At 46.5% G+C, this 25,386-nt stretch overlaps 1 protein-coding gene across 1 annotated transcript; it reads right to left on the bottom strand.

The window, feature by feature from the left end:
- Nucleotides 1-3,925: 3,925 nt before the first annotated feature.
- On the bottom strand, nucleotides 3,926-24,662 carry axin2 (axin 2 (conductin, axil); the record flags this gene model as incomplete). The annotated part of the gene is given in 14 exon segments (XM_079232631.1): nucleotides 3,926-4,052; nucleotides 6,957-7,106; nucleotides 7,849-7,983; nucleotides 8,121-8,336; nucleotides 8,441-8,617; nucleotides 8,719-9,221; nucleotides 9,337-9,477; nucleotides 11,397-11,499; nucleotides 13,736-13,867; nucleotides 15,713-16,665; nucleotides 20,316-20,363; nucleotides 20,367-20,465; nucleotides 24,545-24,559; nucleotides 24,561-24,662. Coding segments are annotated over 14 exon segments (2,901 nt in total).
- Nucleotides 24,663-25,386: the final 724 nt, after the last annotated feature.

Here is a 25,386-nt window from a genome sequence, read left to right as displayed (position 1 = left end):
AGAATCTACCCAGCCCAGTGGACTCTTCAAAAAGATGACCCCATCTAAAATAGCCCTCCATACAAAGACGGGTTCACAAGGCCTTCTGACAGTGGAGCGCCGCTGAGTGAGAGCCTCTTAGTTCTAAAGAGTCCAAAGGATGGCCTTCAAGTGTATGCACTGACCTTTGCTGATGAAAGAGCTGAAAATGGTATTTTAACAATATCATGATGCCCTTTCAATATGAAAGGCAGAATAAGAAACACTCTTAGCCAATGAAACTATAAAGGAGCGCGGGTAGCCGAGGAGCGTGGTGTGCAAAATATGTGTGAAGGTATCAGTGTTGATGTGTAGCCAGAAGCTATTACATGTTTAAATGAAATAAGGCAGCATGTAAGGTAGCCAGTGTGGTGTTCATTTTATGATCTGTGTTTGATACTAAAGTGCAATGATGGGGATATTCTGTGTTTTTCTATGGATAACAAATCCAATGAAAAGACTCAAACTAAAAAGGAGCTGATGCCTTTAACAAATAGCGTCTGTGCAGCCAAAGCCTGGCACAGATTATTCCTCTGTTTCATTCACTTAAATTGTTGACAGAAAACCGCTGAATTCATCAACGAGCCACATCGCTGATACTCACCAGGGCACCAAATGTGTACTAATCCACAGCTGAAAATAATCCTTAGCAAAACGTTTACTCCTTTTTGAGTCCCGTTTGCGAAAGAATAAAAAAGGAAACGTCTGTCGTAGGAACCAGAGGTCATTTTTGACACGTGAGAGCGGGGAAAACACAGGTGTGATTGATAATTATGGTCCCGTACCATTTAATGCGTCACAGTCATTCCAGTGAGCCAGCATGCACAAAACCAAATGGAAGAGGGACATAAGTAATATTCATAATTAGCACCTGTTTTTACTCTACATTGACATGCTGGCGGCTGTGAAGAGGGCCTTTTGCCACGTGGCTTAGCGCCCCAGACGGAGTAGGGACGCATAGTATCGAGTATAGAGACGGACTAACACGTTGCTTATTTTAGTCCTCTCGGGAGATTTGTTAACAAGAAAAATGTAGAAAGATGTTAGATTTTCCGACTATGACTCCGTGTTTTGATACTTTGGTGCCTCTAGTTTCGGCACGGGGTTGTCGTGGACGTCTGTATGGAGTTTGCATGTTCTTAGCGTGGGTTTTCTCTGAGTTTTCCGGTTCCCCTCCCCAGTCACATGGTTAATTGAAGACTCTAAATTGCACGTAGGTGTGAATGTGAGCTTGAATGGTTGTCTCTCATGCGTGTATTTTATCCACCTTGCATTCATCCCAATGTTCCCAACCAGCTGGGATCGACTCAGGAATATGCAGTTACAGATAATATATAGATGTTGCATAAATGTTGCTTTTTATTATACCTACAACTCAGTTCATACGTACAATTTGTACACCTTATGTGTGTAGATGTTAGTGTCGGCAGTTAAAGAATAGGCTACTCGTTTTTCAAAAATGCGTTCAAATAATGGTCGGTTGCCTATATACTAATGTCCACATCCTATTTTAATTTGCATCATCCCTCCTGTTCATGCTGAGAAAGACCCCTTACTCCAGTTAACTTTTTTTAAAGTGCTAATATGAGACTTCAGCAGTTAAAAATCAAGTGCGTATTATCCCAAAAGAATGTCTTTATGTAAAATGTCCTTTGTTTCCTTGTTGAGCTGCAATGGAAGGATAGAAACACAAAATATGTCGTACTAAAATGTCTGTAACTTATACCCTTGATTTGTCGAACTTACACACTACATGTTTGTCCAAAATGAGGACTGTGGGTTGAGTCCATCCCTTACGTTACAGATTCACTAAGATGCAGCTTCACTGGCCAGTATGAATGGGAGGAATGACTAATATAGCAACTAAAACCTGATAAAATGTTGATAATGGCACGTGTTTATTGCTTTAAGACGGATTTTAACAAATGCGAAGCCATCCTTTAAAGACATAATTTAAACATTTTACTCACTCCCTGATCTTACATCCACGCAGCAGTCCTTACAGCCACCTTTTTTTCATGCATTTTTGTCAGATGTCTTATTAAACACACACACTTACTCTTCCTCTCTCTCTCCGTCTCACACTAAAACACACAGAGGCTCTGGTGGCCAAATTAATGCTGCATGTTTTAATTTCCAACAGGGAGTAAATTAAGAGCTGATAATGGATGCAAATCTGGCGGAGATTTCTCACCGGATCCAACGAGTTGCACTCTCCGCAGCGGGTGTGTGTGTGGTGAAGTTTGCCCCCCCCCCCCCCCCTCCCACACACACACACACACACACACACACACACACACACACACACACACACACACACAAAACCATGGGAAGCCATTTGCTAATTTGAAAAATAGAACATTTTAATAAAGGCTACATCTCTTCATAATTACAATAATTAAAGTACCGAGGCATCTTTTCAACCGAGCTCTATAGAACGCATAATTTACAGTTTACAAGTGGAGCCAAAGAAGCCATGAAAAATATTATAAAACATAAACATGATGAAACGGATACTAAAAAAGGCATAAAAATATCTTTTCAACATAAGGCCCCTTGTAAAAACCAAGGGAGTAACAGGACCCTGAAAATTGGGTAAAACACGGCAAGAATCCATGTAGGCACAGCTACTGTACTCAATTAAAACACTATGGACATAGTGTATAAATCACCACCATCATTATCATCTGCAGCTCATAGTGCAGGTTTCAAATACACACAGAGTACTACTACTCAAAAGCAACTCAGTCACACAATCACATAGGTAAGCACGTTGGGGGAGCACACTATAGAGCTTTTTGTTGGTAAATATTAATATTGGCGTAAACACATTTTGGGGACTCTAGGACCTGTTCAGGGCAGTTTCCTCTTAGTTAACACGTAGGCTATTTGTGCGTTGCCTGCGCCACTTAAACAAAGGCACTAAGACGCGACAGATCAAGGCTAGCTGGGCAGAGTCCCAGAGTTGGGAATTAAACGTTAATGGCATTTTTGTTCTATTTTCTTTTCTCTTTTTTTTTTCATAGTACACTCAGAGCAGATGGGGACATAGCCACAAATAGCACTGCAGCAGTAAATATATTATCAAACTTTTAAGTGATAGAGAGCCATTCTCAAAGCTTCAGCAGTAAGCTCTCCAGCCAAGAGATCAGAGATGATGTCCCGCTAAATCTCCAGGAACTGGAGTGGATTTTTTTTGAAGAGGTATTTTTGAAGTTTACAGTTCAATATGAGGGGCAGAAAATGAATAAAACCCATTTCCTTTGCTTGAGAACCGATGCTCAGAAGGAAGGGGGAAAATAAAATCACGGATGTGGAAAATTGGAGAAGTTTCTCCAACTCCAAGCAGCTTGTCCATGGAGGAATAATGGGGTTGGGGCAGGGATGTTTCCAATAAATAGCAATAGAAATCTTCACACAGCAATACGAGCATCACAATACAATGCAATGTACATGTATATCTGCATATACATATTAGCGGCGTGCTAGCGGGTGCCCCGATGGGCAGATACCAGCACAGGCAGGGTCAGGTGGGCCGTCAGTCCCAGATTTGAACCCACCGCCCAGGTTTCTTTGAGGAGTGGTCATTCACCTAGAGTCTCTCGAGTTTTCTCTTCTGGAAACGCAGAGATGTTTCAGTCCAGCAACACACAGTCTTTTATTTTCTTCCCTTCAAGGCGCGCTGGTCACGCGATAGTCCTGTATCAGCGATAACTTGTCCTCCTTCCTTTTTGTTCATCCAGTCCATCTGCCCAAAAGCTCGTGAACATTCCTTCAACCACGTCTCCGGGTCCGACCGTCTTAGCTTAAAAAGACGAGTACAGACACTCTGTGTGCGAGCATACGAAGGGAGTACATCCATGGAGGTGTGAAGAGTCCGTTTTAAAATCCACAACATGGGAAGGTCTCACTCCATCCTTTCCACCTTGCCCAGGATCTTGCCCTGGTAGGTGGGCAGCAAGGAGCCGTCGTCTGACACCTCCTCAAACACGGCACCGCAATCAAACTCGTCGCTGGCCTTTTTGAAGTAGTACCTTTGAGAGAGAGAGAGAAAAGAGAGAGTTAACACCCAAAGACGTTTTTTTACACACAAACGCAACTCAAAATACAGTCGGGCTCCGATGCTAAAAGTCAAAAGAAAGATCCTAAAAGTCAAAACAGCTTGTTGCCGCCCCCTTTGACCTTTTTTAAAACATGTCTCATTTCCGCCATCCATGAAAAGCCACTCGGTACACAATCAACCGAGCCTGCTGAGCTACAGACTCTGACTTCTCGGGGTGGGGTGGTAACCTGCTGCTAAAAAGTCGAAAATAAGAGGCTCGCTCTCTTCCCTCCCTTCATTCTTTCTCTCTTTTTACTTCCTTCCCTTTTTCTCCATAGTGTTGTTGTGAGTTTCGCCCCGTCTAACAGGGGCCAATTAGGCCAGTGTACAAATGAAGGGGTCCTCTGACAAAAGGTTGAACAATTTGGGTGCCTGCAAGTCTGTCCGTCATCAACCCCACCACCCTATGTTAGAGGACACACACACACACACACACACACACACACACACACACACACACACACACACAGGCTTTCACGCGCTTCTCATCCCCGTTTCATTATTGCTGGGACAAAGAAAATAACAGAGACAAAGTGGAGGAGGAGAAAGAGCAAGCAGTACACAGTGTACTTCCTTACCCCTGTTGATAGCGTGAGCTCTCGCTGAGAGCTATAGGAAGGGCAGCCGACTGACAACTTTCTGTGTGTGTGTGTGTGTGTGTGTGTGTGTGTGTGTGTGTGTGTGTGTGTGTGTGTGTGTGTGTGTGTGTGTGTGTGTGTGTAGGAAAAAACACAAATCTAAGGAGGGGCTTCTCGTCAGCCATGACTTCACTGGGCCATTAATGATGTAACCCCCCCATCCTCATTTTAGAGGAAGAGAAACCAGCAGGGGTGGGCTGGTTGGTGTGTCTCAGAATTCACTCATTAACTATGTAATGGAAAAATGCCTCGATCTGCTCCATGTGTGGGGTGACTGGAATGCGGGTATGTTTGTGAGCATTTTAGTTTTAATGAGACGGGAGGCTGACAAAGTCGAAACATGCAATACTAAAACGAGAGTTTTTAAAACATTTTTTTAAAGTGCACATGCGCCAATCAGCAGTCAGTCTCTGATAATAAATAAAAAAAGCATTTGAAATGCAGGACGGCTTCGACGAAACGGAGTACAAGAAGTCTCTAACAGGAAACTAAAGTGAGTAAATACGACAAAGTAGATGAATAAGAGGACATGAAAGACCACAAGATGCGCCTGATAATTGTGTCCTCCTTTACTGTATGGCGGCGAAAGAAAAAAAAAAAAAAAAAAAAAAAAAAAAGAGAGAACACGTGGAGCCGTCCTATTCTTTAAAAAATAAATAAAAGATCTTCAAAGAGCCATGATATTTTCTGTTGCGAAAGACAGAGAGAGACAAAGAGAGCCTGAATTTCCACTGGAACATGTTTTATGTGGCTAGATCTGTTTTTCCCCCCTTCTTTCTCTCTCTCTCTCTCTCCGTTTGCACTGACATCTGGCACCAATATCGTCTGGCATGGCCCGGCAGTACTGTTCTTTGTTGAACCGCTGCCATGTTGAAATGACCCAACTCCACACATTTTCTGGCTGCTATTAAAGCGCCGCGCAGCTCTATCCAAAAAATGTGGATGGTATGACACAGGAACTGAGACAGCGAGCCAGAGAGAAGAGAAGAAGAGAAGAAGAGAGGGGGCGGGGGGGTGACAGACAGATGTGGGGAAGTCTGAGCTAAGTGCTTGTCACATTTGATGATCCAAAAACGCTATATGCATCTGGACAGGAAGAATTCTTCTTTTTTCTCTCTCGCTTTATCCCCTCGAGGAATAGTTTGATACCTGTGATTATTAACACTATACTAAAGCCATGCGTATCCTGGAAACCACGGCAGCCTTAACAATGAATGGTTGATGGTTTCCCTTTAAAGCCAACTGGAAAGGAGCAATCAAAGTAAATCTCTCTCTCTGCTAACGCACATGGAAGCTGTGCGGCGGCCTCAGTCAGAGCACTGAAGTACAGTGAACAAGCGAATTAGGCATTTAACAATCCGCCTTTTAAAAATATCCATAAAATGATTACAACATGTGTAAACATTGTACACGTTCAACGCAAGCGCAAGCACAAGCACAAGCACACACACACACACACACACACACACACACACCAGGGCAGAAGAAAAAAAAGAGCCCCTGATAGCATCAGTGAAGAATTTGCACGCTGGCCATTTGTGTGAGTCTTTGTTGGTTGAAATGAAAGAGGCCGGGGCTTCAAAGCCATGTGTATTAAGTGTGCCTTAGCATGGAAATCAATACCAGATGGGACCCAAATCGCTGCAGTTCAAACTCTTCCACTAACCCCCACACCACCCACCCTCACTCACTCACTCCCTTCCTCCCTCCCTCTTGTCCTTTCCTTTTCATTGCATCCCCCTCAACACGTACATACAAAAACCACAGAGGCCGGAATCTGACTGCACACACACACACACACACGCGGGAACAAACTCTGATAACAACGCTCCACATAGATGTGGATAAAGCACATGTGAATGAGAAAATATATCATGTCTTTAAGGTCACCCAGACACTGATCACAATTTACCACGAGACAGTTTGGCTTGAAGCCTTTCAGCTCGCGAACACCAGACACTCGCTTCACTTTGAGGCACACCGAGACCTACACACGGTGCGCCGCCAGAGGGTTTTTGTTTACACTCCAAAAAGGCAACACGGTGTTCCCAATCACATCAAGTACATCAATTTACATCAAGGCCAGCGAACTGATAGCGTTTTATTACCGGTAATCACATTGTGACAGAAGCACCGGTGGCAAAAGTCCACATCACTCTTGTAAAACTTTAACCGGCATTGATTTTCCATCTACACACCTGTAGTTACCCTTCTTGCGGAGCTGCTCCTTGAAGTGGCTCAGGGTGAGACTGTGGCTCTTCATGTTCCTCCGGTAGGGGATCTCCTCGCCACAGAAGAAATACGTCACCACCGTCTCGCCTCCTAAACCCTTTTTAGCCTCCTTCATTCTGCAAGTTGACAAAGAGAGAGAGCGGCGTGTTAGGAGTGGACATGCACGTGACAATTGACAATAATAATGATCAAAAGAGAAATCGGAAATGGAGCAAAGCTTCTAAGAGATTTTAACATAAATCTACTACAGTACTAGAGCAGAGATGCACTAGCAGCACCCTGACTGAAGAATAACACATGTGAGCGAGTGACCTAGTGCCACCAGTAAGTGTGTACTTATGTGATGTGTGTGTGCATGGAGAAGGGGCACAGCATTATCAATTCCCCTTCAGCCATGTCCAAGGCTTTGTAGGCCCACTTCAGAGGAGCTCTCTTTGCAAAAGCTCTGCTCACCCCGGCCGACTGCCCGCTCACTGAAGGACAGCCAATAAACATGATACATATATATGAAAGGGCTGTCTCAGTCAGGTGGTGCAGTGACTACACACTCCCCACGCACGGCACAATAACACAAGATTCATGCAAACAGAAGCAGAGCCAGGCATCTCTGTGCGAAGCTTAAAAATAAACTTTGCAAAAGGGGGTCACCTTCTCTTTTAAGTGACTATGTGAGTGTGTGGGTATGTGTGTGTATGTGACTAGTGGCCTGTCTCCCTACATGTGCGGTGAGCAGCGCAGATGGTGAAGAGTTAAAAGGGTAGAAGTACACTGCAAGGTGGAGGTTATGGCTGAGAAGAGGAGGAAGAGGAGCAGAGAGGAGGAGAGGAGAGGGAGGGCAGGACGCTAGAGGCATCGTACTCTTCTGATTGGAGGCCGGGGCTGGTTGTGAGGAGGCCAACGGGGCTGGGACTGGCTAGAGACGGAGGGGCGGACCCCTCGGCCTGGACAGGCACTAGGTGGCTCTTCTCTTGCTGGAGACTGGACATTGGATGCCTGGGTAGAGATATGGCATAAACTTTATTACGAGGATCGATAATGCACACAGATCCTTCAGGCCTTCAGACATCAATATATATATCATCAAGGGGCTAAGAGCAATACACAACAGCCATTCTCTAGTTTCTGTGTACCTTTGCTTGGTGGTCTTGGTGGAGACTTCCTCCAGCCTGCGGCAAGCCTCCTCCAGCTGGGCCAACGTGTTGGGAGGGGGCAGGGGTGGCATGGCCGGGTCCTGGATGAACGGCTGGGCTGGCTGGTGGCTACGCAGGTGGCCACAGCTTCCACCGCCACCCCACGTGTGCGTCTGCGTGGACGAGCCGCCGAAGGATTTCTTGGTGCTCTGGATACTGCGAGAGAGAACGGAGAATAAGACTACTACACTCATCAACGACGTGAAACGGTGGGACATGAATTTAGACCCCAAGAGGTCCAGGCACCCGCACCAGCTTACCTGTGAGACTTGTGCCTGCCTTGTCGTTTACTTTCCAGGATCCACTGCAGCACATTCTGGGCGGGGTCTGTTGTGTCGCTGGGCAGCTGTAAAGGCCCGCCGTCCTCCATACACCTCTCTGCTGCTCCATCCTCTGCCCCCGACAGACACACGCGCCTGGACAGAGAGCTGGACCGCCTGGGAGCAAGCGAGAGAGGCAATTAGTACGGTTAATTGTCAGGCAATCAACGCGGGAAAACAGAATTAAATCGAGACACAGGGTGCTGCTCGCAACTCACCCCACACTGTCGTCTGTCGAGGCGGCGCCACACATCTCTCTGCCCAGGCTGCGGCTGCGCTGGTAAGGCTGGCACTCGCCACTGCTGGAGCACAGACCATGCACTCTGAGGGCGGCCTCCCTTTCAATCTGCTCCTGCGTCTTGGGACTGCCGTGATGATGGATGTAGTGGTGGTGGATGTGCTTTGTGCTCTGCCGGCTTACGATGGTCCTGCCGGGGCACGGGGCCAGAGTGTTCGGGTCGGGACTGGAGGGCCCCGTCCTCACCAGGGTCTTGTTTCCGAAGCCTACCCGCGTGGTGGGCCTGTGCTCTGGGGAGCTGGAGCGAGGCGAGTGGCGGATGACGGCGGGGGACTGGCAGCCGGGGGTCTTCAGGACGCGAGACAGGTGTTCGTCCAGAATCGCCTGCGGGTCCTCGTCAGAGGAGCCAGGGAGGAGGGCCAAGGGGTGGGGAGAGAGCTGGGGAGCACTTCCCACCATCTCCGTGTCTTCTTTTTCCTCCTCCTGGTAACAAGGCATACACAATTATCAACTGAGGAATACAACATTTAAAAAAAACACCTGACAGTTGACTTTTTCATAAAAAAACAAACAAACAGGAAAACAATCTCAAACAAACCTCCTGAATCTGCTGCAGCTTCTCCTCCAGAGAGTTGATGGTGTCCTGCTTTCTCTTCAGGCTCTCCAGGCGGGAGATGAGCTGAGCTGCGAACTCCGACGGCTTCATTGGGACCATCTCCTTTGGAGGACGGCGGGTACGCTTTGGGGAGAAGGAGATGCGTTAGCCACTGCGCCGTGTGTCATGTGTCATAACCTCCATGATCAAACCCCCAGCTCACTTCTACAGAGATCACCATACTCCTCTCCCCTTGCCAGTCTACATTTACGGATTGTTCTTCACCAGCGCCTGCTACACCATTGCTGGTATTGATCAGGTCACTTTCATGGGGCTACGGGGTTGTTTCAAGGGGTGTGTATGGTCATGCTGTTCTAGGCCTCGGCTGGTTCCCTCTGTCATCATCAGCAGGCCTCTTTAAAGTCAGCTCACTTCAAAGGCTTTCTCGTCAAATATCAAACACTCAGTGGGGGGAGAATAGGGTGGTGGAGGGAGGGATGGAGGGATAGATAGATGGGAAGCAGTGGCTTTACATCTAGGAATAAAAGCCACATATCGACAGGGGGTGGAAGAGAACTCCAGGGAGGAAAGGATGAGGGATTAAAAAGAAATGGGAGAAGTTGAGATGCAGAGATGTGTGCTCGCAGGGGGGAGAGAAAGAGAAAATGAAGAGAGGGAAGGACTGAAAGAAAGAGATAAGAGATAAAAGGTGCCAAAAAAAGGATGAGAGATCAGAAAGGTTGAGGTAATTTATTCCCCCCCCTTGTCACACACTGGGCACCTTTGAGGTACACTATGGTGACAGTATGAGGAGTGAGTGTGTGTGTGTTCGCACACATCTTAAATTATTTGCATTTTTTGCACAGGGGCTTTCTTGATTTTTCTTCCTCTTTTTTTGTTTCTCCCATCCCTTTGTAGTAGGGATGAAGGGGAGAAAAGAGTGAGAAAAAGAGGCGCTGTCTGATGGAGCCCGGGGCTGGTGCACCATGGGAATGGAAGCCATCGCCAAAAATCAGACGGGGAAACCAAAACAAGAACAAAAGCGAAAATAAAGCAAAAGCGGGACAGTGAGAGAGGAGTGGCGAGAACCAATCTGTGGATGTTTACCCCACACAAGTAACACTTGCTGCGCGTCTCATAATGTTGACAATAAAGGAGTTTATTTTAACAAGCGTCTTCTTTAACTACTACTTCTGCAAGATGTCAGCCCATCAATGTTTCGGACCTCCTTTCCCGTTCTTCTCTCAAACTGAAGTTCGCCTCTCTTAAGCCTTAAGCTACCACCTCCCCTCTGACCCACTGAGCGCTCACATGACACGCTCTTCCCTGAGATCCCATACTTTTAGGGGAGGGGGGCTGGTAGTCTGTGTGGGGGTGCTGTGGAGAAAAAAAAAAGGAAAAAAAGGGGCCAGCTCTGTTGGAAGTTGTCACTTCCCTGTGCGTTTGCTCCATTCATCCTTGGATCAAAGCGCTGCCTGTGCGTGTGAATGTGTCGGAGTATCTTTGTGTTTTTGTTCTGAAGCGGGCTGATTTCAGAGCCCTCGGGATAAAGCGGCAGAGATCTTCCTCATTTCTCCCTATTCTCCATATTTACAGCATCGGTGGGGAAGTAAAAACCCTGGCGTGTTCCGAGCGCTGCGGCGATAAACAGCTTAGAGACCCCCCTCGTCTCCCGCAGACTTCAAGGAACCCTAATGGGGGTGTAGGTGACACCAAAGGTAGCGAGGAGGCTTGTTTGTGTGCACTTATAATAGTGTGTGTGTGTGTGTGTGTGTGTGTGTGTGTGTGTGTGTGTGTGTGTGTGTGTGTGTGTGTGTGTGTGTGTGTGTGTGTGTGTGTGTGTATGAGTGGGAGGCAGAGTCTCTGACGTTGCTCTTCAGATCTTTGCCGGTGTTGAATTGAGAATGCCGAATACAGTTTGTGCGGTACTATTCATAGAACCAAGAGAGACCCGGAACTGAGCACGGTATGGAAATTACACTGTGGGACACAGGTTCAAAAAGACTTCGGAGCATGTGCGTGTTTGTGTGCGTGCGTTTGTTTGTGTGCGTTTGTGTACTTACAGGGAAAGCAGGCAGAGAGACTTGACTGTTCATCCTCATGTTGCGCTGCATCTCTCGGTGTAGCTGTTTCTTTGAGCCCAGTTTATATGGAGGGATGCCATCTCTGGGGAGCACAGACAGACCACAGAAGGTCAATTACCTCATTGGATACATCATTTACGACCAAACAGCCATTCAGGAAGAAGCTTATTAGCTAACTGGGTAGATCAAACAAAGTTCAAGCAAGAATAAATCGAATCAATTAACCCCCCCTTTTAGATTTCATTTAAGGACCAAAAAAAAAAAAAAAAAAAGCACTCCGGGGTAAATAATGTCAGCATTTCTGTTCTCTTTCGTGTGTCGGAGCAGACCGGGTGAGGTGGGAGGAGGGTTTGTTTGCCCTAGAAAATGACATTTTCATCTCTGGCTCCAGCACAGAACTGGCTATCCTGCTGGCCATTACCTTTCAACACACACACACACACACACACACACACACACACACACACTTTGCAGTCACAGTGAGCTCTGCCGGCCAGAAGTAGTGTCAGCATTAGCATTCCCCTACTGACTTTTATGTTGAGCGGAGGACACTTTTAGCATTAGCAACTCATTATACTGATTCAAAGAGTTACTGCAGGACAGGACCCAAGGGTGCAGCTAACCTGGTTAAATCTATCCGAGGGACCGAATGGCTGACTGGCTAAAAAGATTTAATCAAACAACAAACAGCAAAGCTCAAGCTTCAAACTGAAGCACTTGACAGTGTAAAACAGTGTCTTTTCTCCATGCTAAACAGCAGTTTTCTGGTGACCTAGCCTAACTGAGGAGCACTTTTCCACTTTTGCTTTGAAATGCCACAGTCATGCGCATAAGCAACCCCCTCCCTCCCTCCCTCCCTCCTCCTCCCAATCTTCATTTGGCAAGCGCTGCCGCAGCCAGCCTCTGATCTCCGCACATCAAAAGGCTGGTTTGTAAGATAAGGTAATGTTTGAAGTCTGCGCAGCTGCATTCCCCAGCGTCCAAGCAAATCCATAAATAAGATATAAGCAAAAATCCCCCCCCTCCACCACTCTCTTTCTCTTCCCACTGAAAAAAATGCCTCCTCCCCCGTTGCTTTTTCTCTTTTCTTTATCTGTAAATGAGATTCAAATGTTTACGGGTCCTTTTAACTGACCAAAAGAGAGGCAGATATTCTGATCAAGGCCAGAGAGCGGGCAGGAACTGAGGTGTGTGTGTGTGTGTGTCGGGTCGAGTCCCTGCGGCCAGGGCTTTGTCACTGCACTGGGCAAAGTACAGCAGAATAGGACTATATGGGCCTCGGTCTCTTTGAAGCAGGGCTGTCTAGAGATATGCCGGGGCAGAGGAGCCTGTTGTAAAAAATAAAAAAACACTCTTTATAGCTGCCATATTTATGTTCAGCCCAGCCCACTGGCTGCCTGCCCTGAACATCCGTATCTCAGTCTCTTCAGCTAGCTCATGGTTAACCTTGCTGCTTCAGTGACATCATCCACGTCGGCCTTGACACCTCCCAAGTGAGATAAAGTAAAAGTAGAAATTTTTACTACCAACATTGTTCTGCTTTCTGTCCGAAAACCAGCTGACCTAAGCGCTCTTGGCCTTGAGCTGCGCCCCACGCAATGACTTCATAGTAACCCGTCATTTGAGACATGTGATTACGCCAAGTAATCCTTTTGAAGAACGAGGCCCCAGGCACGTACACAGATAAGCACCAACCACATGTGGACAGAGGCAGAGCACCTCAGCCAACTCCTTGATTAGTCAATCTGTAGGCGGTTAATTAACAACACTTTTGACAGTCGACCAATCGTTTACGTCACACAAGCAAAGCTGCCAAACATATGCTCACCTCAGGTTGATATTGTAAATTGAACAGTTTGGGATTGTTGGTCAGACAAAACAAGCTGCAAGATATGAACTTGTGAGACTTTATAGACTAAACTTAATCAGCTAATAGAATACAGTAGTAACTTCATAAGGAAACCAACCATCAGTTGCCTTTTTGTCTTACAGTGTCAATTGATGCATTTAATGTCTTCTATACTCAAAGTCTCTCTTCATTGACAATGTGATGTTAAAAGTATAAAACAAAAAGAGTGTTGCGTTCAGAACACAACGGGATGGGACGTGTCACTGACTCTCGTCTTATCCTGGCTGCTCAGGCGAACTCTAAAAAGTGTTTTAAAAAAGGTGCCACAATTCACCAATAGTCTCACGACAGCAAACCACTCAAGTCGTCACTTCCTTTTTATTTTCTATTCTCACAGCACTTCATTTTTACATTCCTGAAAGCCATTATCTCGCACTCACACGCTGGTGTTTGGTTAATATTCACTTACACACTGCTGTCGGTCATGGACATGGCATCGTCGGTCAGGGCGTCACTGGACACCTCGCTGTCGTTGGTGCTGCTGACCGGGGCGAAGGAGCCCGCATGGCAGGGGTTGAGGGAGTCTCCTCTCTTGTAGGATCTGAGGAGGTAACGACAACAGAAGTCAGACGGATCCAAAGCAACACTGTGATCGGTATCCAACAGGTGGGTGACATGTCATTTGTATTCCACTCGTGTTGGGGATCAGGACAGTGTGCACCCTCTGAGGTTTTAATAACACCGAAGAGAAAGAAGTGATGAATGCGTGAATATGACTCTTTGCTACACCCTGTTATGAATGAATGTCACCAGCTACTCTGTGGCCTGGCAACCTCCACCCTTCAAATAGAAGCTAATCTGCACTGGGAACGCTGTGTTTTTTTCTCCTTTTGCCCCATTTATGTACTCTTAAGTAGCCCACAATTTCTCTCTTTCCATTTCTCTCATTCACACTCACTCTTTCCTCACCATTCATCTCCTGCTGTGCATGCATTCTTGCCATGGCACAGGAGGAGGAGGAGAAAAGGGGGGAGAGAGAGAGAGAAAAAAGAAAAAGTATAGAGCGGAAGCATGAGAGTATGTCAGAGAAGGAAAGAAAGGGGAGAGGAAAAAAAAGGGAGAGGGAGGGTCTTCGTGAGGGAGAGACCCAGCAGGACTAAAGCTGTAGGCCCCCAGCTCCAGGCTGACCTTCAGAGGGGCTTGCAAAGAGTCAGGTATTTAACACAGCTGGCCTTGCATTCTTCCCTCAATGCCTCTCTCTCACCCCCTCATTTATCCTTTCTCCTCCCTCCCTTTCTTTCATGAGGTGCACTGCCGCCCCCCCCCCCCCCTTCTCTGTCCTTCCTTTCCGCTTTCTTTCCCCTCACTTTCGCTCCAAAAGCATGCTCCGTAGTCCCCATCCCCGAGTTTTCAAAAGGAAAAAAAAAAAAAGAGATAAAAGTGAAGGCGGGGGAGCAGAAAAAGGGAGGGTGGAAATCGGAGGAGAATTGACGCAAACAAGAAAAGAGGGAAGAAGAGAGTGAGAAGGTTTGGGTGGGGAGGTGGGTGTTGATTTTGTACTGTAGCTGCTGCCGTTCAGGGTTTGTTTTTAGAGAGTCAGATGAGAAGAGGAGGAGAGGGAAGCGGGGGAAAAAAAGGTAGAAATGAGTTCCACATGTTTGGAATCTGTAAAGGGGACAATGGAGGAGTGGGGGCTTTGTGTCAAAAGAGGAGCGCACTCTCACTTTGAGCAACAAGCTGGAGGAAAGCCTCCTCCACCCCCGTCATCACGCACAAGCTGTCAGTCCACGTTGCCCGAAGCAGGCAGGTAGCTGTCAGCTTTGTTACACTCAAAAAAAAGTTAACTTGCAACTCAGTGTCCCGTAGCAACATCGGAAGATGCCCCAACAAACATTAAATATATTTATAAACTACCCTACCAAAGAAAGCGTGCATTTGTTTTAACTTTGATTTTTCCCTTTCTAGAAATGGACAGGCAGAGATGCAAAGGGTCATAATAAAACATCAAAATGAAGCTATATAGAGAGCATCCAGTCTATAGATCTGCTATAGATTTACATCTCTGCCAAGAGGCTTGAGGACAGCGCGGTACAGGGGGAGGCATAGCACGGCAATGGCATCATCTATTATTTGCTGGCTGGGGCCAGAGCCAGCCGTGCTCAGTGAACTTTCCCCCGTGGAAGACGATCCCTCATTCTGCTGGACTATTTCAAAGCCCCGGAAATCCAGGAGAGCGCCAGCAGAGAGCTGCTGCTGCTGGAGATGGAGATGGTGAGAGGGGCCAGAGAGCCAGGGAGAGAAAGACAGAGAGAGTTTTCTACAAACTCTCAAGTAACCCTGAAGTGATTTGGAGAGGTGCTGCATGAGATAAATGTGAACTACCACCATGTACAGCGTGCATCATAAGCTGGAAGAGTCTTAAAAAAAAAAAGTAGCAGCCCCGTACCTGTATCCTCTTTCCATCACCTCCACCGCCCGCGTGGACGCGGTGGCCCTCTGCGCCTTCGCCGACAATCCAAGCAGCGCTTTGGCTTTGAAATCGCAACTCCACTCCTCCTCCTCGATGAGCGTGGGCATGTATCCACATCCAGCTTTCAGGTCGACCAAGCCGATCGAGTGGACGTGATTCGGGGTCTCCCCCCCAGTCCGCACGTACTCAAGATAAACGTCCGAGGTCAGAAACATCTGGTACGCGTTCTCCTCCATGTCGGCTTGGATCTCCGTCTGCGCCTGGTCGAACATCGCGGAGTCGATGTGCTGCCTCTTGATATTATCCCGTATGAAGGTTTTAGTGGCGGGCTTGAGCTGCTTGGCGACAATGCTGTCGTTTTCGATGTAGCGCTTGTGTATGGCTTTGGCGACTCTCTGCGTTTTGGTCTCCTTGAGGTCCATTTGCCGGAAGCCATTGCAGGCGAACCAAAAGTCTAACGCGTCGACGCACTTCTCCCGCTCCAGGAACGTCCGGAAGAGAAGCGCCCCGTCCTGGTCGCCGAGGAGCGAGTGCAAAGACTTGGTCCAGCGGGAAAGTGGGGAATCCGGGGAAGCGCTGCCCTCCGGCTCCCCGAGTCCATCCTCGTTCCTCCTCGCCGAGGACCCGGGGGAGCCGAGCGGGACCGACTTGGGGGGCTCCAGGGGTTTCATCGGGGAGAGTTTGCCGGGGCAGCGGGACGCCTCGCCCTCCTCCCCCGGCACCGGGGGTCGAGGGGCATCTTCTCGGAAACTGCTGGCGATGTGGTCCACAAGCGCCCGGCTCATGGCTCCGAAGGCGGCGGCGGCGGAGAGCCCGTGTGCTGTTCGCCTCCTCCTCCTCCTCCTCCTCCTCCTCCTCCGAGCTTCTACTGTAATCTCCTCACTCTCTTCTGTCAGCGGGGGAGCTTCTCTCTGGTCGTCCGTCTTCTCTCTGAAACACAAAGTATTGATCTAATCACAACCAGATCCGCCCCAACTTCAAAGGGAGAGAGAGAGGGGGGACGGGGGGTAGCGAGAGTCTTCTTCTTCTTTTTCTCTTTTTTTTAAGACCCTCACTGACTTCTGCAGAAAAAAGAAATGTGAGAAACCTCTGCAGCAGCAGCATTACATAAACAGCATTTCTTCATCTCTCAACCTGGAATGTGAGTTATACCGAGGCGCTATTGGTTAAATTAACAATTCCACACACACACATGCATAGTAGAGCAGAAAAACCACCTGAGCGATGCACGAGACGAAATCTACATCCTTTTTTTGTGGTGGTAACCGTACTAGTAGTAGTAGCCATGCACGCGCGCATGCTACGAGCTGATCTCCATTAATAAGTCATCAATCCTCCAAACGGGACGCGGCTTCATTAACGCTTCCGGATCCATCCCGCCTGATGTCGGGGTTACAGCCTTACAGGGGTTACTGCCTGCTGCAGAACGAGAGCACATGTTCTTTAGCAGCCCCCTGACACTGTTCTAGGGGGGAATACCTGCAGAAAACCGACGTGGGTACAAACTCGGGAGAGATAGGACGTGACCGGTGTAGTTAATGGAGTTATAACTGTGCTCAGCTAGTTGTGTTGTGGAGAGAACTACACTCCTGGAGCTTGGACGTGCTCACATGTTTCAAAAAACAACACCCAGATATCGCCTGCTTGCTCGGTGATCTCAGAGAGGATGATGAGGATGAGGATGATGATGATGATGATGATGATGATCATCAGCTTGTTACATTGGATGTCTTCTCCGTTACAGTGTGTCAGATGTGCCACACTACAGATGTCACTTTGTATCTCTGCCGAAGTGTTCAACAACTCTTATCTTTGACCAAATCTTCTAGGCAACTTCTCCAAAAAAAAACTCTTCAACAATGATATTCAACCACATTACAACCCCCTCTTACGTTAACACGTTTAGTCCTTCAAAGTTGCTTTAACACGTTTAGTCCTTCAAAGTTGCTTTAACTCGTTGAAACTACTCCTCTCCAACAACGTCCAATCCCAAGTACACCAAAGTCTCAGATCTTGTGGGGGAGGAATTCCACACACACACAAAAAAGAAAACCGAGGACTACTTTGAAATTATCTTCTTAACAACTTTACAACACGAAAGCAAAGCATGCCGGAAAAAAAGAAAGAAAACGAAGTGAATGATACAGAAACGCTGATTTTTTTGTTGGTGTGTGTGGAGATTTTAAACGTGAGAAAAGCGGGTCATTTCCCCCCCGAACATTACTTCAAAGGCGAGTCAACAGCACATCAAAGGGAACTCCAATGGGGGCCAGTTTGAGGAGGCACTCACTCGTGTAACTTACCATCGATCCACGAGTTCTCTCCTCAAATTAAACTCCAGTTGTTGTTGTTTTTATCCACATCGGGAGAGAGAAAAAACGCGTATAATCCACAGTGCTCGTCTCCCCGCGACGCGTCCACATACAGTCCCGTTCAGGTTTGAGTCGGTTTATGGTGAGAAAAAAAAAGCACTCGAGAGGAAGGGAAAGAAAAAAAAAAAAAACACCGCTTTTCTCCCTCCTCCTTTTCTCCTCCCTCTGGTTTCAGGCTGCCATGCCGCACGTTAGGTCTCTCCTGTAGGCGACTCCGACACCAACTGAGCCGACAGGCTGGAGCAGCGCACTTCAAAGTAACGAGCCGACTGCCAGGTCCCGACAGCTGCATAAAAAACAATTGCGGCTTGACGCCTCCTAAAAAAAAAGACACACAAAAAAACGCGAAAACAAGCGTCGGAGCCGCCCAGATACGTCGCATTCAATGTATTTTCACGGCTGCTCGGTTTATTTCCCCCAAAGCGCGAGGTTCTTTTTTTCTGTTGCCACGTTTCACTAATCTTTCCCCGAGATCGCGAAGTTGCAGCTGCACGACGAGGACCTTATCAAAGGCAAGTCATCTTGAGCCAACTCCCCCGAGGCTTTGGAGCGGCAGAAGTAACTGATCTGCCGCCCCAATAGTATTATCGCTACAATCCCTCTCTACATCAACTTTAAAGACGCAGGGATCCTTTTCTTTCAGGAGACCCGCGTGGGTCTTGAGATTAACCCGTTGGAGACCCGGGGCAGCACAATGCGTGCATCAAATGGCACGTTCGTATCCTCAAATGAATATTTTAGTCACATTACAAGAAGACAATAGGCTCTGGAGGATAAGACAACTGTGGTTTGAATCCCCTTGAGACTATTTGGCAGGTATAGAGATGTCACCTGCAGAACTTAAATCCGTACATTTTAAATAAATCACAATCCGCAGATGTCATTCACATCCAACATGTTGCAATAGGAAATCAAATCATAGTGCTGCTCATCACTCCACAGCTCCTACCAGTGGCAATAAGGGCACATGGTACATGCATGCACACCGGATTAAAACATCTGTTCACAGAGGATAAATTCCCTAAAGGATGCTATAATTTAGGCAATAGAATAATTACTCCTCTCTGCAGCTCTGACAGCGCAGCTGGAGCTGCTTTGTGCATTCTCCTTAGCTGCAGCAGATAACAGGAGAATAAGTGAAAAGCCCTCAGACAGATCAGACATTCAATATACATCCATGCTGGTGTGTCTGAGAAGAGTTGTTTGGATGCAGACAGCCGTGGACATTTTAGACACTACATTTTATGAATCCATACGGGACTAGCTACAGCCAGTGATGTTACTAGTGTTTATAGAACAGAGTCAATAGTGTTAGTTTAGTTTTGGATAGCTCTTTAGTGTTCAAATGAGCCACCACAGGAGACCCTTTGTACAAGATGACTGGCTATATTCTTGAAAGCGAGACAGTAGGTGTCTGTGTGTCGTCGTCGTCTCAGTGGGACCGACATTCAAAAAGTACAGTACAAAGACGGCAAACTCTTTGATCAGCCTGTTTGCTAAAGGTGCTGTGAAACTTTCTCCCTTAATGCATCGCTTCCCATCCAGGTTAATAAAAAGGAGGAGATTGCTCCTGAAGAGGCCATGACGACTAAGGCATTACTCATCATTCAAAGGTCACTTTATCACCTTTAAGCGCTGCACGCTCACATCTTGCACAACAACATTCCCAATGCGTCTACATCAGGGGTCAGCAACCATTTTTAAGTGCCATTTTTAAATGCCATATCAACATAACATTTGTATGTAATGATTGACTGAATAAAAACTCAAACAACAACATTAAGGTTAAGATGAAGTGTGATTATTATTAATAGCAACTCAAAATGTAAAACTCCAACGGATCTGTCATTTCATTCCATCCATAGACAACGTAGTAGCAAGAAAGAGACGACTGTGTGGCCACTTTTACCAAAAAAGGTTGTGGACCACTGATGTACAGTATATCTGACATCTGAAACCACGCCAGATGTCAGACACTTACGATACAAAGGTAAAAAAATAAGTCCACACAAACAATTTCTTATCTCATAAAAGCTCGCCTATCAGTCTGGGTCTCTCTGTAGGTGTACAGGTCATCTGGCTAATATACAGACCCCGACAATGGCCGCCTTTGTTAACTTTGGAGGGTCGAGCCTGACCTCTGACAGTAAACACACCAGGGAGGAAACCATCACCATGACGATGGCGTGGACCCCCTGCCAATACCAGTGGCCAGTTGGGCCCTCATGTCCTGCCTTGTCAACCCCCTGTTTGGTTCATGGGAGGTCCCCATAGGTCGGGGCTTCCCTGCCGCCCCTCAGGAGCTGACCCCAGGTCTGTGACTGGCCTGAGACCAGGGGTGTCCTTGGCTCCTGACCCTATAAAAAGACCCTTAAAAGAGGGCTGAGGGGGGACAGGTTATGGGGTGTAACTGTCCCTCTGTTTGGGTAGATATTATTACAGGGACGGGTCAAATTCGGCCTCACTACAAAGAGCCCTATAAATAGAGACGGAGGACACGCATAAATCACTTGTGGGTCCAATCAAGTCTTTATCGTCGACTGTTTTTTTTTTTGCTTGTGCACAAAATACACAAAGCAGCTTCATTGTCTTTGGTATTTCAAGTCAGATTTGATAGAAAACACCTCCTATATAACAACTTCAGAGGACTGGAGAAGGTTTTACGACTGTGTTATATGGTCTCCTGAGCAGCCTGTCGTAACTGCTACTGGCCACCTCAGTTGTAGTCGTAAACACTAAGCGAGAGTGTGTGTGTGTGTGTGTGTGTGTGTGTGTGTGTGTGTGTGTGTGTGTGTGTGTGTGTGTGTGTGCGCGTCTACCGGTGCTGTCCTCTCTGTGCTGCAGCTCTGTGATCAGTAACTGCTCTCAATTACAGTATTGTGAGCTGTTCCTTTCGGCTTGGGGTTAAACTCTTTGCAGACCCCTTTGAAGTACTCATCCCTTTATCTCAAGCCAGAGCCAAGAATTTGGGGGAGGACAATGGAAAATGAAACCAAGAGGGAAGCTTATGGCAATTATCAACCAGGGCCATGAGGAGGAAGTCAGCTCACACAGACAGAGAGGGAGAGAGAGAGAGGGAGAGAGCTGATAAAGAGAGCAGGAGACAGCCAATGTAGGACAGGGGGTTACTGTTTCAAGTTTGTTTGGTGTGTACACACCCCGGGCAACAACCGACTGCTGAGAGAGGAAATGGAGGCTACCTCTTCAAAGTAGGTGACAACAGGGGGACAATGGCCTCTGAAGGGAGCAAGGAGCTGATGAGAGGATCCGTGGTGGCGGCGGGGGTCAAACATACACAACATAATCGAGGACCAAAGAGTGGCAGAGGAGGACGGGAGGAGATGGGATGGAGGAGAATTCAGGCAGAAGTGCTGTTGTCAGCAGAATCGAATGGCACGCAGAGAGCTGGGGAAGATACAATTAAAGTGTGGAGTTAAGACAGGCTTTGAAGTTGGACATGGTGCATAATACCCTTAAAAGTTAAGGAAGGGCAACAATTCGCCAGCTTGTTATGGGGCTGTTTTGAAAGAGGAAGAGGAGGAAAGAAAAAAAAAGAGTGCGGGTGGTAGAGGAGGGGGGTTGTTTTTGAAAGGGTTCAGTTTGAGGGGAATGAAGTTGGATTTCAAGCGCCAATTGGCCCCAGAAGGATGTTTTTTTTTTTGCAAAACAGAGAATGTAAAGTGCGTGTGGGAGTCGGCGCCTACCTGTGCATTTTGATGACGGCGATGACTGTGTGAAGGATGGAAGAAGGGAAAGAGAGACGTGTCAGAGAGAGTGGAATAGGGAGCGAGACAGGTGATAGAGAAAAGAATGAAGACAGAAGGAGACATGAAATAGGTAGGGAATTGGTGGCGAAGGAAGGCAGAGAAGAAATAAAAAGGGAGGCAAGACGAGAGGGGGGTTGTTGAAGGTTATTTATTGGGTTTTTTTCCCTCGTTTTAATCCCATTTTGCGCTTGACTTTTAAGTCTACCAATGTATAGAAACAATGTCGGATGCACTGTCTAATCCCGTTTGGGCCATGAAGCTCACTCCACACTGACAGTAATGACTTTCATTTCCTCTGCTGCTCGCACTGAAGCACCATGCAGACACTTCACAGGCCGGACGCCACTGTTCCGCCACGCTTGACAGGACAGCGATCCGTCTCCAAATCAGTCTTAAGTTGAACCCTGGGCTCTCTCACTCATCCTTAATCCATCACTTTAACCCCATCTTCCTCTTTCCTGACTCCGCAGCGCAGAGGGTTCCCAGACTGGTGAGGTGATTAACTTGCTCGTCCATTCAACAGATGCCAGATTTTTTTTTTTATCTTATCCCCCCCTCGCTTCCCGTTCCTCCATTAGAGGGGTGTGACACATCAACAGGGAGAGCGCCATGGCAACAGATATGTGCTGTGATGAGGGCACACGACTCAAACAAGATTTTAATAGTGTTCACCAATGCAGATAAATACGAAAATTGCCATTTTCATGTCAGATGCTTGGCATTAAACAGTGAATTATCAAATCAAATCTTGTATGAGCAATTTGAGTCAGCAGCTTCATACCTTTCTTAAAGCGTTGCTTGTTTATGCCCGCGGGTAAAGACTTTTCAAAAATACATCCTGAGACAATCAGATGTTTTAAATGACGTGACAGTCATGTATATATATATTACTATTAGACCAGATTTTTTAGGGCAGTAGAAACCTTTGAGCACACATGACCCTCAAAATGTTCCAGGAGTTCAATCTACATTCTGTGGACTAATATATATATATATATATATATATATATATATATATATATATATATATATATATATATATATATATATACATATACACACACACACACACACACACACACACACACACACACACCTTTTACTGACTAACAATGGGGTTTTGTATTGTTCACCACAATGGCATAGTGGAAAAAGCTTTCAAACAGTCTTTGGAGCAGAATGTTGAAAGAAAATACATCCGAACAGTTAAATCTATGAATAAATTGTAAAATTATGTAATAAAAAAAAGTTTTTGGGTGTATCTAAACTGAATCCAACAAATGTAAAGTAAATTCAAAGACACAACTGGGCACAAATAGATGCAACTTCTCTCTGGGTAGCATGAATCAACAACTTGAGCAAAAAAAAACTTGCACCTATCCCAAATGACTTCATAGACGAACAGAGACAAAAGGAGAAAATGCAAAAGACGGCAAAAACAGTCCAGCAGTTACATCTGTGTTCAGTCTTCATGCCCTATTTATTTCCAAAGTAATACAACATTAAAATGATGCACTTTGAAGAATATCTTTTGATATTTAATGAAAGGAAAGGTCAAAAAGAAGAATAAAAACATGAATTTTCAACTTTATGTGCGTTGGTGTGGACGTGGCCACAGTCTACTTCACCATTACCGGCTCTGGTGGAAGATTTTTGTCCAGAATAATAAAAGAGGCGGAGAGAGATAAATGGAAAGAGCGAGACAGAGAAACCAGAGATCCAGAGAGAGACGCAGGGCAAGTGATACAGACAAACCTCCCACGCTATCTTTAGTGGATGGTCTTCTGTCCCTCTGCTCAACCCACACAGTGAAATCATGCCACAATCACAAAAACACAACCTTCTGTGCCTTCTTCACTCAGGCTGCATAGCCCCGAACCCACTTGTTCTCAAATCACACAGCTGCACATCCTTTTCACAGCTCCTGTTGCACTTGAGTGACAAGGCAGGGAAAAAAGGAAAGACAAAAAAAAAAAAAAAACACTGCCATAAATACCATCTCAACAAAGAGAGTGATACTAGCAAGGAGAACGAGACAAAGGCGGAAGACATCAGTGTGTGTGAGAAGTGTTGGCGATAAACAGGTTTATTTATGCAAGCGGCGTACAGCAGCCAAACGCAGGCCTCCTAGGGTCTGACTCAGTATACGGCGCTATAAAAAGCCCCGTATACACACGTGCGCGTGATGACTTTGTCAATCACACGCTGATGTACAGTCAATCCCAGAGGCCCGTCACGAGCGCTCAGACTGTCACATGTGGAGATGGAGTAAAAGGCGGAGGAGAGGAGCGGCAAAGGACCTCAAATCACCCCAAACTATACAGTTTATTACAAATGACTGCTTCTTAAATTCATGTCCTTAAAAAAAAGGGAAAAAAAAAGGAACTCTCAGATATCTTACCGGAATAAAATACTTCAAAACAAAAACTGGTTCCCCTGCACCACTTTTGCAGTTGCTCTACATTTCTGATTCAGTGCCAAGAGGCATTTTCTTTTCTTTTTTTATCTTCTGTGCAATGATTTTTAAATGGGCCGCTGTGCACTCATGTCATGAACCCACTCTTTAGCTAATGAAACATTTAAACTTGCAGCTGTATCAAACACACGACAGCCATTGAAATGACACAGCAACCGTGAGCAGAAGCATGAAGCAAGAGTATGGAGGAAACTTTGGGAGCTCCCTTTACTGTTGTCACACAACAGTCCACCGTCAGATGTGGAGATAGCCGAGAGGAAGCCAGCGCTTTGATCCTTAATGGGGCCATGTCGGCTGTGTGGAAATGACATTCATGGCTTGTATTTACACAAGCACAATTATGAAGGTTATTTTGGTGGGAGACAATCAATTAGAGTGAAACTATGTGAGAGTAATAACACAGATTAAAAGAGGGGTTAAAGATGGAGCCAGTTTGGGTAAAAAAAAAAAAGAAGAGCAAAACCCTTCAGATCTACGGTATCAGCGGTTCTGTGTAACGCGAATGAAGTGAATGAATCCTGTCAGCAGTAACATAATTACGAGGGAAACAAACTATTTAATCCTTGGATCACGCCCGAAGGCTAAAATGTTCACATCCGTTTCAATGGTTGCACTCGCAGGTGTGGCACAAACAGCCTGTCGTCATAGAGAGTGGTGAGACGCGATGAATCGCACAAATGTGGATAAAAAGGGCACGTTAAAGATGCACACTTATTGGAGAAAGTTCAGGGATGCAGTTATGAGGAGGCTTGGACTTTCCATTCAGAAAAGGTTTCAACACTTTTGCCTTCACACACACAATCGATGTTGTACGTTCTCGAGGCCACGTGGATGTCACCACACATACATCACATGCAAAAGGTCACACGTCCTTCCTTTACACGTACATACGTGCACGTATGATGCGGTGTTGCAATAGTTCTCAATCCTCTGTGCACGTCTTCCAGAAACAACAGACTCTACAAAGGCTTTGTGCTGAAAGACTAAATTCCTGTTTCTCAGATGTCGGTCAGAGAGTCCTCTCTCCTTTCGTCT

Source organism: Taurulus bubalis, assembly GCF_910589615.1.
Source record: "Taurulus bubalis genome assembly, chromosome: 17".
In the NCBI taxonomy this organism is placed as follows: Eukaryota; Metazoa; Chordata; class Actinopteri; order Perciformes; family Cottidae; genus Taurulus; species Taurulus bubalis.
Note: the sequence above shows the minus strand (reverse complement) of the source record. Positions and strands in the feature narration are given on the sequence as shown.